We start from the raw sequence: 15,752 nt of genomic DNA on the forward strand, positions 1-15,752 counted from the left end.
AAAGACATATGTCAAGAAAGAGTAGTTAACCAAAAAATAGCAAAATCAAGGTATTTTGGGGACGAATTGTTTACAGTGAATTTTCTGTATATTTTTTCTATACTGTACAATGTATAATTAGAAAGTTATTTTTTGTTTTAAAATGGTATTAGTTTGATGTAATCAACAGCATTATAGTTACGGACAAGTTAAATAACCCTGATTTTCTCTGCGTTGTTACATAGATAGTAATGTCTACCTTGCAACGTTACAGTAAAGAATAAAGATCACCTATGTTGAAATTAACCGGGGGCATCTAGCTGGCTCAGTTGGTAGAGCTTGTGACTCTTGATCTCAGGGTCAAGAATTCGAGCCCCACGTTGGGTATAGAGTTTACTTTTTGAAAATTCAGTTGTATTTTTATGTGCCGGCAATAGGCAGTTGGGAAATGAAGTTTTATAAAATGCTTTTTGTAAAGCCAAAAAAAAAAAAAAAACCAAACACCTTTTAAAACTGCTTAGGAATAAAATGTTTAGGAATAAATTTAACCAAAGATGGGAAAGACTTCTATACTGATCCACAAAATATTGCCAAGAGAAATTAAAGATCTAAATAAAAGATATCATTGTGAATGGGAGGCTTTGAATTAGAAGACTCAACGTGGTTAGGACATCAGTTCTGCAGATTCTGCACAGCACCAACCAGTATGTGTTCTTACAGAAATGGACTAAGTTATTCTAAAATTTTTACTGAAGTACAAACACCCTAGAATACCCAAAGTCATCTTGAAAAAGAACAGAGTTGGAGGACTTACACTATCTAACTTGGAGACCCAGTACAAAGCTATAATAATCAAGATGTTACATTATTATAAGGAGAGACTGATAGTGGAGCAGAATAGAGAGCTCAGAAATAAACCTACATTTATACAGTCGTTAGATTTTCAACAGATACTAAACCAGACCAATAGAGAAAGAATGTGTTTTTAACAAATGGTACTAGAATAACTGTGTGTATATATAGAGTAAGAGGATATATGTGTGTGTGTGTGTGTGTGTGTGTGTGTGTGTGTGTGTGTATATATATATATATATCCTCTCCCCCTACCTCATAGCGTACAAAAAAAAAATGAATTTGAGAGGAATTTAGACCCAAATGTGAGGCCTAAAACTATAAAGCTTCTAGAAGAAAATTTAGGGGAATGTGTTTATGGCTTAGAGGGTAGAAAAATATTTTGGACACAGGGAGCAATAATCTTACAGGAAAACATTGGTAAATTGGATTTCATAAAAATTAAAAATTATCTCACAGGTTCTAGAGAAAATATTTATAAAGCATATATGTGAAAAGGAACTTGTATCTGTAACATAAATAACTCCTAGAACCCAGTAATAAAAAGACAACTCAATATATATTTTTCTTTTCTTTATTTTTGAGACAGCAAGTGATTGGGGGCTGTGCAGAGGGAGAGCAAGAGAGAGAATCTTAAGGGGCGCCTGGGTGGCGTAGTCGTTAAGCGTCTGCCTTCGGCTCAGGGCGTGATCCCAGCATTCTGGGATCAAGTCCCACATCAGGCTCCTCCACTAGGAGCCTGCTTCTTCCTCTCCCACTCCCCCTGCTTGTGTTCCCTCTCTCGCTGGCTGTCTCTGTCAAATAAATAAATAAAATCTTTAAAAAAAAAAAAAAGAGAGAGAGAGAGAGAGAGAGATAGAGAATCTTAAGCAGGTTCCACACCCAGTGCCGAGCTGATGCAACTCAGACCTGAATCTCACAACTCTGAGATCAGAACCTGAGCTGAAATCAAGAGTCAGACGCTTAACCAACTGTGCCACCTAGGCGGCCCTCTTTCTTTTTTCTTTTTTTCAAGTTTTTTTATTCAGGGGTGCCTGGGTGGCACAGTCGATTGAGCATGGGACTCTTGGTTCCGTCTTGGGTTGTGATCTCAGGGTCCTGAGAGCAAGCTCCGTGTTGGGCTCCGTGCTGAGTGAGGAGTCTGCTTTGAACTGTCTCTCCCTCTCTGTCTGGGCCCCACCACCCCCACCCCACCCCAGGCTCCGGCACATGTACTTTCTCTAAAAAAAAAAAAAAAAATCGTAAAGTTTGTTTAAGTAATTTCTACACCCAGTGTGGGGCTCAAACAACCCTGAGGTCGAGTTGCATGCTCTTCAACTGAGCCAGCCAGGTACTTCAACAACTCAGTATTTTTAAAAATGAGCAAGATTTGAACAGATTCTTCACAATGGAAGATACACAAATGGCCAGTAGTCACATGAATAAAACGATCAGTGTCATTAGTCACAAAGGAAGTGTGAAACTTCAGATTATGAGATCCTGCTACCCATTCACCAGAACGGCTAAAATTTGTAAGTCTGAAAATTCACACTAAATTCGGTGACATTTTCGAGCATTTGGAACACCCATACATTGTAGGAGCATGAAGTAGTACAACCATTTTGGGAAAAGGTGTGGCAAATTGTTGTAAAACCAAACCTAAACCTATCCTGTGACCCAGTTTGTTTCCCAAACTGGAAACAGTTTAAATGTCTTGATACAAGAATGGAAAACTTGCAGTATAATCATGAAATGGACTGCATATATTCGTTAATAAAAAGGAGTGACTAATAAAACAACGTACTGAATTTCAGGGAAGCCTTATGCAGAATGGTACATACTGTCTGATTCTGTTTATGTGCTATCCTAGAGTAGGCAGATAATCTATGGTGGGGGGAAAAATCAGAGCAGTGGTTGCCTTTGTGGAGTGGGGATTGTCTGGGAAAGGGCATGAGGGAACTTTCTGGTTGCAGTAGGTAATTTTTATTTTTAGAGAGGTTGAGGAATTATAAACATTTTTCAAAACTCATGGAATGGTATAACAAATTAACATCACCAGTCAGGGTGGAAATAGATAAAATAAACCTCCTGATGTGATGTGCTGAGGATTTAACCTCACCTCTGTAAATTCTTTCCAGGAATGCATAGCCTGAATCTAACCATGCGAAAATATCACACAAACTCAAGTTGAAGTTTCTACTGTAAAGAATTACAAAAGATTCTACAAAAGAACTAGTCTGTACTCGAAAAATGTCATGGGGGCACCTGGGTGGCTCAGATGGTTAAGTGTCTTGCCTTCAGCTCAGATCGAGCCCCACATAGGGCTCCCAGCTTGGCAGGGAGTCCGCTTCTCCCTCTTCCCTCTACATCTCCCCCTGCTTGGACTCTCTCTGTCTCTCTCTCTCAAATAAATAAAATCTTAAAAAAATAAAAATGTCATGAAAGAAAAAGTTTCCAGATTAGAGAAAACTAAAGAGACAAGACAACAGAAGGAAGCTTGTGAGGAGCACCTTGCTGTCTCAGTCGATGGGATTCTTGACCTCAAGATCATGAGTTCAAGCCCCACGCTGGGTGTGGAGCCTACTCAAAAAAAAAAAAAAAAAAAAAAAGGCAGCATGTGATCCTTTGGAGACTGGATGAGGGAACATACATTTCAAAAATTTCGTTTTGCTATAAAACTAATCAGTGTTACAGTTTGAATAAGTATTATAGATTAGATAGTATTTATTGATGATAATTGCCTAATTTTTAGAGTTGCACTGTGATTATGTTAAAAATGTGTTTTTAAAGAAATACATACCTAAGTATTCAAGGATGAATGGTTTGGGTTGCAAATGGTTCAGGGAAAAAAATTTTTAGAATGTTGGAGCAAATGGTGTAAAAGGTTGACATGAGAATCTAGACATCTGTGCAGGATGTACAGAAAGTGTTTTTTTGGGGTTTTTTTTAAGATTTAATTATTTCTTTGACAGAGAGTAAGAGAGCACAAGTAGGCAGAGCAGCAGGCAGAGCAAGAGGGAGAAGTAGGCTCCCCACTGAGCAGGGAGCTTGATGCGGGGCTCAATCCCAGAACCTTGGGATCATGACCTGAGCCAAAGGCAGACGCTTAACCAACTGAGCCACCTAGGTGCCCCAGGAAGTGGTGTTTTTTTGCAACTTTGTTGTAAGAATGAAATTATTTCGTAATAATAGAGAGGCGTACCTCAGTTGGTTAGGCTTCCCACTCTTGATTTCAGCTCAGATCTTGATCTCAGGGTCATGAGTTTAAGCCCTGGATTGGGCTCTATAACTTGGGTGTGGAACCTACTTAAAAAATACATATTTATTAAAAAAAAAAAAGAAGAAGAAGAAGAAGAAAGACTGAAAGCACAGAGCAACTGGTATTGAAGACCCCCCCCCCCAAAAAAAAAAAAAATCCATGGACGTTATTTACAACAAAATGTGTCATAACATAGGGAGAAACTACCAAAAGCTATAATAATACCTGGGTAGCGATAGCATTTGTGTAGGAGAAATTGAAGGAAGCGAAAGGACATCTGTCAGCCCCAAAAGAGCCAACAGTTCTTTCTAGATAGCTTAGAGGGTACGTTTGAGAAAATACAGAAGTTCTGGAATGATGTATGAAGGGTCTGGCTGGATCATTCAAGAGAGAGAAACCAAACAGTAGTTTGAAAAGAGAAAGTACAGGATTGGGGTAATGAGCAGTTGGCTAGTAATAAAGAGAACGCTAACGAATATGGAAGTAGCCAATATAAGGGATAGCCAATAACCCTAGGGCTAAGATAGAGCGCCCAAGGAAGAGTCTTCTTCTTCCCCCATCACCACCAGACCTTGTTAGGAAGGGCTTTGTTGTGGCTCACTGAATGACAGAACAGTTGCTTGGGTGCTTCCAGGGAAAATGTTGAAAATCTGCCCTCTTGAGTACCTGATAGAGCTGTTCAGATATCACTCTGCTGTAAAACCACTCACTTGCACTTCATTTTTATATATATATTTTATTTATTCATTTGAGAGGGAGAGGAAGAGGGAGAAGCAGGCTCCCCACCTAGCAGGGAGTCCCCACGTGGGGCTCAATTCCAGGACATGGAGATCATGACGTGAGCCGAAGGCAGACGCTTAACTGTCTCAGCCACCCAGGCGCCCCTCACTTGCTCTTTAGAACCTGGCTTAGCAGGAACTGGGTGCTGCAGGAGCCTGCTGAGTAAGCACACTGAACAAAAAGCAGGGATCTTTTTCTTGCTCTCTACTGACAAAAATGTTAACCTGCCAGCTGGCAGCGGAGAAAATTTCAAGTGCCCAGACACATTTACACAGCAGGCAGAAAGGATGACTTTGGAACTAAGAAGCACTAAGTTCACAAATAGCACTGAGTGCTATCATTGTTTATGTTAACCAGCCAGTATATTGCCCTTCTAGAATGTGGCCCCTCACTGAACACAAAACTATTGGAAATAGGATCCAGATTGAGCTGTGGAGATGGAAACAATAGAGACAAAGGAAAGAGAAGGTTCAGATAAAAGGGAGGGAGGGAGGAAGGTAGGGATGACAGCCAGGACGTGAAAGAAACTAAGCCACTATACTTTTGAACACATTCTGGAAACAACAGAAGAGAGAGCTCTAAAGCTTGATGTCAGAAAAGCTATCTTGACCCACATTGACAAAAACTAATAATATGTGAATGAGCATAAAGAATGAAGAGAATAAGGAACAGAATAACATCCTTAAGGACAGTGCAGAGTACACCTGTACAGCATGTCCACAAAACAGATAAGAACCATTTTAAAATTTACTATTACTACAGTGTTACTATACCATTTTAAAATTTAAATGATACTAAGAAAACGGCATAAGAACAACATAAACCAGAAAAATTCAAGGTGCTAGAAATCAGGAAGGAAGTAACTAAAAATTTGAGGAAAAGGGAGACTAAAGAAGAAGGAATATATGAGAATAATCAGTGTTTTTTCAAGAATTAGAAGAGGACAACAATTTTTTTAAAGATTTTATTTATTAGAGAATGAAAGGGTGTAGGGGAGATGGAGGGAGAGGGACAAGCAAATTCTGTGCCGAATGCAGAGCCCAGTGTGGATCCCATGACACTGACATCATGACCTGAGCCAAAATCCAGAGTCAGAGGCTTAACCAGCTGAGCCACACAGGCACCCCAGAAGAAATTTTAAAGTGAGGGAGAAATAGATGAAAAGTTAGAGTTGAGGAGGGCACAGTCAGTTAAGTGACCGACTCCTGGTTTCAGCTCAGGTCATGATCTCAGGGTTATGGGATCAAGCCCCAGGTGAGCCACTGCACTCAGTGGGGAGTCTGCTTGGGATTCCCTCTCCCCCATCCCTCTCTGCCGTGTGTGTGTGTGTGTGTGTGTGTGTGTGTACGTACGTGCATGCATGCATTCTTTCTATCTCAAAATTTTTTTTTAAGTTAAAATTGAGGGGCTCATGGCTGCTTCATGACTCTTGTTTCAGGGTCATGAGTTCAAGCCCCACACTGGGGGTAGAGTTTACTTAATATTTTTTTAAGCATCATTATTTTTAAAAAATAATAAAAATTGAAAAATGATACAGATTTGGTCAAAAAAGATCATATATATATATATTCCTATACACACATACCCAGAAAAAAAAAGAACTAAGCATAAAGGCTAAAAATTGTATATATATAATTTCCTGAAATACAGTAAGATTTGAAACTCAATTGAAAGGACAGCCAGAACAGCCAACACCTAAGTAGGCTTATAAAATGCTAGACTCAAGTGAAAAAGAAAAATACCCTTTGTGCATCGAGTCCCAGTGACTTAGAAAGAAAATCAGACTTTGACAAAGTTTTATAATAGAAGTCAATGGAATAGCAATTAGTACTCAGAGTGTTAGCCAGTGATTTTATACTCTATCACCCTTCAGTTATAAAAGTCACAAATACAGGGGCACCTGGATGGCTCAGTCATTTGGGCTGCTGACTTTTGATTCCGGCTCAGGTCATGATCTCGGGGTTGTAAGATCAAGTCCTGCATCGGGTTCCACGTTCAGTGGGGAGTCCGCTTGAGGTTCTCTCCCTCTACCTGTCCCCCCCACTCACTCACTCTCGAAATGAATAAATAAATCTTTTTAAAAAATTTAAAAAGTCACAAATACCAATGTGTAAGGACTTGGAATATTGTTCCCAAGACTTTTCCTGAGGAAAGTACTAGACAACGAGCTTCAGACAGTGAAACTAACAAGAAAAATACAAAGTAAGAGTGGTAAATACTAAATATATGGTTAATTGTAGAACTAAAAGAGTTAGAAGAGAGTTTAGCATGTAATAGCTATGGGCTCTGACAGTCTAGAAAAAGCATAACTTTTTAATGGGAGAATGGGGAGAGCCTATAAAAAATAACATTTTATTAGTCATATTGGTGGTGTAATGTTATTGTTACTCTGATACTGCTGTATGCAGTATGGGATAAAGTGGTAATATATTCTATACCTTTATCCTGAAAAATCAGGATTTTTGGCATAGAAAAAAGGAACTATAGATACAAGATGCCTGGTAAAAACTCAGGTTTCTCAGTATGAGGTATTCTGTCAATAAGAGGTCATGATATATTTTATCTTCGAAAATAAACCTATATTTGAAGATTCTGTCCACTGAAAAGACCTAAAAACAGTGAACAACCCCTTAGCAGTGGGCATCCCTAGTGCCCAGATTGTGGTCTTGAAATACCATTTCTGGACAGGATATTTGTAGGATAAGCTTTGGAATATTTTGTCATACTACATAGCAAGGAAGTAATTAAAAGACTACTACGGTTGTATCAAGAGAATTCAGAAGCCAAATTGAAGAGGTTCCCACTGGCCAAATACAGATGTTTCATGCATCAAAGATATTAACTGATTAAATTTGTGAGTTCACAGTGATACCTCACCACAGAAATAAGCAGTGTAGTCTACCTTTCCCTATGAATTGTACCACTAAGTCACCAAATAGATGAGAGGAAGTTCTTTTTATGGACGTATACTAGCTAATAGAGAAGGAATGATAAAACTGGAAGATCACTGTTTTGCAGCTTGTAGTGAGTTAATAGTTTTAGGCCATGAGCATTTATGTCTGCCAACATCACAAAAAGAAGCATAATCAGACATTATGTGTCTCCTAATGGAAGAACACAAAACTACCAAGAAGTTGCCTTGCCAAAATAAACGTGTGTGTAGGGGGTTCTATAGTCTCAAGAACCAGCTACCAATTTATAGGAAAATAGAGGTGTAAGATTTTTTTGAGTAACCTGTAGGTTAAAGAGATGGTTTTTTGGAAGACAAAACTATCATTTTGAGGGCTGATCACTTGGGCGGTAAAAGAAAAGAGGTGATCACCATAAGTGAGGATGATGGTTATTTGGCGGGGGGGGGGGGGTAGTTTGAGTTTTTGTTGTTTTTTGATTTAGCTTTTTTTAATTTAAAAAAAAATTTTTTTTTTGAATGAAGCTTATAAAATGTGGTTTGGCTGGTAATGTTCTGTTGCTTAAACTGAGTGAACTGAGTGGTGATTACAGGAACTTTTGCCCATTTGTTTCATGCAGTTTTTTATATCTGTGTTATATTTCACTATTTTTAAAAATCTGTGGAAAGAAATAAAAGATACCGTATAAACGGGGGCAGTATCTCTGAAAACCCTGAATAGAATGTGACTAAGAACACAGGCCTATTAAAACAGGAAAATACAGCTTTTATCCATGGGGACTCCCTCTGCCAGTACTCTCCCATCCAGAGGAGTGTATTTATCTGTCCTTCATATGTTGTCACTAGTTTTCCATTTATATGGTGAGCTGGTTCTTCAGTATGTGTCTGTGCTGGTTCCATGCTTGCGGTTCTCACTTTGACGGACCGAAATGATAGACCTGCTGGGGCCCCATCCCTAGGCATTTTGATTCAGAAGCTCTGTAGTGGAGTCTGAGCATCCTTCTGTTGTTTGTTTAATGTTCTATGGGTAGTTGTGCTGCAAAGCCCTTTTCCTACTCTATTACCATATTGTAAGGTTTGGGCTTGGACACCAGTGTCACACACACGCCTCCTCTACAATTAGTTGTTAAGTCCAATTTATTGCTCTTAACACTTTTCCAGCCTTCCCCTCATCTCTTTCTCTATTCCTGTTACCTTCATTATTCTCCTGAACTATGGAATTGGTCCCTTCTAATGGTCTCCTAGTTGATGTTTAAGCCTCTCAAATACATTCTTCAAGCTGCTACCGGACTGTTGTAAACTTAATGATGATAGATTTTGTTTTCTGCATGAGAGATGGATTTTCAGTACCTACAGAATAAAATTTAGTCTCCCTAAAAAATCTGGCTCTTGCCTACTTTGCCAGACATCTCGTTCACAACAGAAAGTTTCCCTCCTTCCCCAATACTAATTCTAAACTATTTGCAGATCTCTGAATATTCTTTTCTTTTTTGTGCTTTCCCGTCTTGGTGTTCATTGAGCATTCTGTTCCTGGAGTCACCCATTTTCCATCTTTGGAATGCATCTTTAAGAATTCTTCTTAGTCATCAAACCTCTAATGAAACCTTTTTCTGATAGCACTTCTCTTTCAAGTGAAATTGACTGTTCCTTCTTCCCTAATACAAATTTTTATCATATACCTGTTACCACCTGTAACCTTTTACTGTGCTTATTTGTCTACAAGTATATATCTTTGTAGTGGGACTGTGACCCTTGTGGGCACAGGGGCTCTTCTTAATTGTCTTAATTGCCTTTGTATTCCGAGCACAGTCCCTGGCACATTGTCTGCCTCTGCCCTAAAGCAGTCTTAGAAAAGCTTTACATACTACACATGTCACTGACCAGATTGTCCTGAAATCTGAGAAAAGTGATCTACATTCTTGTCCGTTCAGTTTTCTGTGCCACCTTATGTGGCGTACATATTCTATCGGAAGATGAGAACTTGCACATTTAGTCTGTTTATTTTTTAAAAATTTTTAATCCTCTTACATTAAAGGAATTGAAACCCAAGAGAGTCTAAGATTAATATAAGATCTATTGATTTAGCATTTCAATATCTTCTGCTTATTTGTTGATTCTGAATACAGCGTTAAATAAGTGCTGCTGATAGATAATTATCGGATAGGTTCCATGGTGATGGCTACTTTGTGAAAAGTGCCAAAATGATTAGCTTTCTTTATCAACCATTAATATCCCTTTTTTCCTAGCCTTCTTTGAATCCAGAAGCTGGCAAACAGAATCAGCCATGCAGACCTATTGGGACCCCTTCTGGAGTGTGGGGTAGGTAGATTTTGCCATTTTAAAGGCACAACTTTAAATTTTTCTTAGCATGAAGAGGAGCAAAAATTCTTTATCTCTTTTTTGTTTGTTTCTTTCTCTTTTTTTCTCATCTCATCCATTTGCACATGGTAACTAACACCTATTATCTCTTATTGTGCCCACCTAAAATACCATCAAAATGTAATGGTAGTGGAGTCATAATACAGATAATTGAGAGCTTGTAGAGCCCCAAATTTGAAAGCAGATTTTAGGCAAAGGGAGAATTATCTAAAGCTTATTAGAAGTAATGTTTAATTAACATCACTAATTCATTTATAACAATTAAATTGAATTTTTTGTGTTATAATTGTGTCCTAAATATTTGGTAGGCAAATATAATGGTATTTTCTAAGCATTTTTTCATATTAGTAGATAGTAGATAGTCTTCTAAAGTGTTCTTTGAAAGGCTGTATAATACCAAATTCTATAGACAATTTTGTTAAACCAGGTTCCAATTGTTGAGGGGTTTTTTTTTTGGGGTTTGTTGTTGTTTAAGGGGAATGGGGGAGCAGGTTTGGCAGTTATAAATGGTTGTTGTAGAGGGCGAGATGAAAACATAAATACACACGATTATGTGTACATGCTGGGAATAACTAGCCTTATAAAAAATTAAGAGACATATCAGTGTATTTCATACCAAACCTGATCTGTAGTTTTAGAATCGTTGGCATTTACAAATGAGACTCTCCTAGTCCCTACATTAGACCTGTTCAGTAGTTAGGCATCTTATTGGGAAGGTTTAGTATATCTAAATACTGGTTTTGGTTCTTGAATTATAGGATTAAAGTTGCTTGTTGTACCGTTTCCCCTTTGTTAATAGTGTAAAGCTTTGCTCCACTTTGCCTCATCAGCAGGTCCCAGGGTAGCTTCCTTTCCCCAATTTCCTCATCTCTCTCCATTCCCATGCTGACAGGACCTGCCATACTTGGATATATTCTTGTTTGGTGTGTACCTGAATGATCACACCATACACTAAACAAGTTATGCCCCTGAAGGACTACTAACACCTTTGGGCTTCCTGGTTGATTTATGAATTTAGCTTCATATGCTGCTTTTTTCCTGTAATTTCCAAGTAGTGTCATTTTTGAGAATATCTGTTAAGTGCATACCGGAAAATGTTTGTCCCTCAGTTTCAGCTGTCAGCTCTTTGTTGAAAGTAAGGACTTCATATAAACTGTGCTTCATGTTAACCATTATGTGACATTTTTTTGTCTCTTCACTATTGTATTTCACAGAAAACCCACCTAGTGCCAAGCTACCCTCCAAAATGCTAGTCATCAAAAAAGTTTCCAAAGAAGATCCTTCCGCTGCCTTCTCCGCTGCATTCACCTCACCAGGATCTCACCATGCAAATGGGAACAAATCATCAACTATGGTTCCAAGTGTTTATAAGAACCTGGTTCCTAAGCCTGCGCCCCCTCCTTCCAAGGTATGTTTTGGCATCAGTGTTAGAACCTTATATAGTAGAGGTTTGGGAATAAATCAGGGAAAATTTAGTAAATTTATCTTTTCCCATTGAATCATTCAGTACCTAATATATGTGTAGTATTTTACTGTCTCCAAACTCTCTACTTCTGCTAACTGGGTTTTTAGTAGGCTTCTCATACTCATTAGCTTCATCTCGTAAACCTGCTTCTTCTGATTTGCTGTTTTCAGTAATAGCATCAACATCCATCTGATCACTTGGCTGATTATCTAAATTGGCTGCTTCTTTCTTCCTCCTGCTCATCACTCATTCCCCTGTACCACGCAATTAGAAATTCCCTGTCAGTTATTCCATGATGTCCATGCCCTTTGTCACCTCCCACGTACTGTTGTAGTGCACCCTTCTATTTCCTCCTCTCTCTATATTCATCTTGCACAGAACTGCCAGAATGATCATCCTAAAACAGTTTGAATATATGACATCCTTTCCTCAATCACTTCCGTAGTCCCAAACCATCTATAGCAGGGTTTGGTAAACTTTTTCTATAAAGAGTCAGATAGTAAATATTTTAGGCTTTGCTGGTAACCTGTAACACATGGACTTTGTTATATTTACTTTTCTTTTCTTTTCTTTTCTTTTCTTTTCTTTTCCTTCTTTCTTTTGTTTGTTTTACCATGCTTGAAAAAAATGTAACAAGTAAATTATTAGCTCATGAGCCATACAGAAACAGGCCTCTGGCCCGTGGGTGTTCTTTACCAACCCTGATCTTACAGTGTAGCATCTGAACTCCTTAGCAGTGGCGTGTATAATTTTTTATAGCCTAAGCCTAATCCATCTTTTATATTTTACTACCTCTTCTTTCTCTTACCTGGAGAATTACTCATCCTTCAAATTCATGTCATGCGCTCTGGGAATCCTTTTCTATCACACATATCTAAAGGTCTCATTAATCTTTATATCTCTGATTAAATAGCACTCTTTTTTTTTTTTTTTAAGATTTTATTTATTTATTTGACAGATAGAGACAGCCAGCGAGAGAGGGAACACAGCAGGGGGAGTGGGAGAGGAAGCAGCAGGCTCATAGCGGAGGAGCCTGATGTGGGGCTTGATCCCATAACGCCAGGATCACGCCCTGAGCTGAAGGCAGACGCTTAACCGCTGTGCCACCCAGGCGCCCCAGCACTCAGTCTCTTATCATAATATCTATAACATTTAATTACATCTCTTTATTTCCTTACTTGTAATCTCCTTAAGGGCAGCCTTCAGGTCCTTTTCATATTTGTATCCCTAGCACCCTCACAAAAGCACATAATTGCTTTAATGAATTCTAGCCACTATACAGAAGTAATTCGAATTTACTTTGTTATTGAGAGGAAAACCAGTGAACATTTATTCATTTTCCTCTGTGTGTAAGCACTGTTTGGTGGTTCTGAGCAATACAGAGAAGTACCACATTGGTCATGACTATCCATGAGCCGAAAGTCTGATTGGGATAATAAGATATAACAACATGAAAGGTCATATGTTGTGTATGAAATAAAATAGTAACCAGATGCTAATAACAAATTCTAAACAGATTTGGAATAACTAAATGAATGAAACACTAGTGTTCAGTTCAGATTATGACCATCAAGGAAAATTTTGCTGAAAACTTGTCATTTGAACTGATCTTTGGAGGATGGTCCAGATTTGAATAGGCAGAAAAAAGCCTGGAGAGTATTGCACATCATAAGAGAAGTGGTGGTTAAATACAGGTTCTAAACCCAGAAAACACTGGCAATATTTGAAGGCTAGTGAATGATCATTTTAGTTATTCCTGGGAGCACTGGGGAAATATCCAGACCAGGGGCCCGTATCCTAGTGGCAACAAGTGAAGCTTTCAGGGTAGATAAGATCTCTAAGGAAAGAAGATGGAAGAGTAAAGGATGGGAAAATAAAACTTGGAGGAATATTTAATAATTTATAAATATTAGGAAAATAACGATATAGCAATAGGACTAAGAAACTGTAATTCAGACATCAAAAAAGTGTACCGTCACAAAAATCTGGGTAGGTGACTTTAAGACAGCAACTGGGGTTGCTAACACTTGACAGTGCTGCTGACAAGTTGAGGAAAATAAATAAGAAAAGGGTTTGACCTTAGTTATTGGAAAGGTTTAGGTCACCTTTGAGTTGAGATTTTAGGAGAATAGTATCGGGATGAAACAAGATTTCGGGGGATTCTGGAATTATGTGGATGGAAGTGGAGGTAATGGCAACTTTGAGATTTGACAGTAAAAGGAAATAGAATATAGGTGGTAGTAAAGTTAAGTGAGATGAAGAAAGTCTGTAGAAAGAAGCCCTTGGAATATACTTGAACGAGGTCATTAAAGAATTATGGCCTAGGAAGAAATGAGTAGGAATAAAACTGACAAGTGGAATTATCTTTGAAAGGGTTTAGGATACTTGTTCGTCTGATGTGGAAGGGAAAGAATGTGAATTTAAGTCAAGAGAGCAACTGCTATCTAGGAAACAGTATAGCCTGGCAGTTAATAGGGCTTTGGAGTAGACAGAGTCCACTTTGCTCCTTCTTTGTGATATGACCGTGGGCAAGTTTCTTAAGTTCTAAGTCTCAGTTTTATCATCTATAAAATGGGGTAGTAGTACCTATCTTTTAAGGTTATTGTGAGGTGTAATTGAGGTTTTATGAAGTATTTAAAACTGCCATATAGTAAGTGCTAGTAAAATACAGCTGTTACTATCAGCACACTTTATGTTTGTTCCATTCCTTAAGAGGTTTTATAAGTGTTACTTCATTTGAAATGTCTGCAAGCGGGGCGCCTGGGTGGCTCGGTCGTTAAGCGTCTGCCTCCGGCTCAGGGCGTGATCCCGGAGTCCTGGGATCGAGCCCCACATCGGGCTCCTCCGCTGTAAGCCTGCTTCTTCCTCTCCCACTCCCCCTGCTTGTGTTCCCTCTCTCGCTGGCTGTCTCTCTCTGTCAAATAAATAAATAAAATATTTTTTAAAAAGAAAGAAATGTCTGCAAGCATTCTGTTAAACTATAGAGAGTATAAAAATGAGTTAAAACAATGTCATGTCCTCAAACACCTAAGAACACTTTTGAGGGTGAAAAAGTGGCAGGTACAAAAGTCAGAACACAGAGCTTAAGATTAGCTCAGCTCTGTTGTGCAGGACTATCCTAAGTCAAGGATCGAATGAAAATAGGAAAGCTAAGGTAAGGGCTATTACTGTCCTTGCAGAAGGTAATGAAGCCTGCACAGGGATGATGAAAGCGGGCGGAGAAGGGAGGTAGTAACGGCACAGTGGGAAGGAAACAGGACAGCGCGAATTCTTCTCTGGGAAACGGATAACTGTGGAGCCATTCACTGGAGTTAAGAAGAGAGAAAGATCAGGTTTCAGGAAAAGTTGATGAGCGTGGTTCTGGGTGTGTGAAATGTGGGGTATTAGAGGAAGGAAGAGGTGAGATGACTGGGAAGCAGATGTGGATTTATCCATTTTCTCATTCAACAGTTATTACACATTGAGTATCTGCGTACTAAAAACTGTCACTAGAGGCACAAAATAATCTTAAAGAGTTTGTTATCTAGTAGAGAGACAGATGTAAAAAATAAATGTTCTCCTCTGCCTGAAGAGGGTCCTCAGACTCTATATAGGTAAGGTCATATTTGAACTCGGTTTTGAAGTGGAAAAGAAGAGGCCATTTGTTGACATCCTGTGTTGCAAGACCTTCACTAGGCCTTTTACATGTATTCTATAACATTTACTCCTCTAATCCTAGGATGGAGAAAATTATGTAATATAAGGTCCCATAGCTAATAAAGTGATGGAGTCAGGACTCCTAAGCCAGGTTTGTCTGACTTCCATCCAGAGCTCTTTCCGGTGCTCCAAATTGCCTCCCGTCATGAAGGATTAAAAAGGAGGGAGGAAGTTGAGAATTCAGGTTTTGGAGTCAGACTTCATGCCACTCTTTAGGGCTATGATTTTCAGCAAGTTATTTAATTTTGCTGAACTTGTTTCCTTAAAAATAAATTGAAGCTAATTATATCTGTCACATAATTGTGGTAAAAGAATGAAATTAAGGTTTTAAAAGTACTTGGAATATAATACTGGCACAACCTAAGTGGTCAGTAAATAGTAGTTTAAAAACAGGAGGAGCACCTAGGTGGCTTAGTCAGTTAAGCATCTGCCTTTGGCTCGGGTCATGATCTCAG

The 15,752-nt window shown here is 38.7% G+C and overlaps 1 protein-coding gene across 6 annotated transcripts in view; it reads left to right on the plus strand.

The window, feature by feature from the left end:
* GPBP1L1 (GC-rich promoter binding protein 1 like 1) overlaps nt 1–15,752 on the plus strand; it is a 62,975-nt gene that overhangs the window by 38,802 nt on the left and 8,421 nt on the right. For all 6 annotated transcript variants that reach the window (XM_048220225.2, XM_048220226.2, XM_044383894.3 and 3 more), the window contains exons 6-7: nt 10,004–10,076; nt 11,351–11,544. In XM_048220225.2, the coding sequence (XP_048076182.1) occupies nt 10,004–10,076; nt 11,351–11,544 (267 nt within the window). The remainder of the gene's footprint in view (nt 1–10,003; nt 10,077–11,350; nt 11,545–15,752) is intronic.

The sequence above is a fragment of the Ursus arctos genome, unplaced genomic scaffold, assembly GCF_023065955.2.
Source record: "Ursus arctos isolate Adak ecotype North America unplaced genomic scaffold, UrsArc2.0 scaffold_12, whole genome shotgun sequence".
Lineage (NCBI taxonomy): Eukaryota > Metazoa > Chordata > Mammalia > Carnivora > Ursidae > Ursus > Ursus arctos.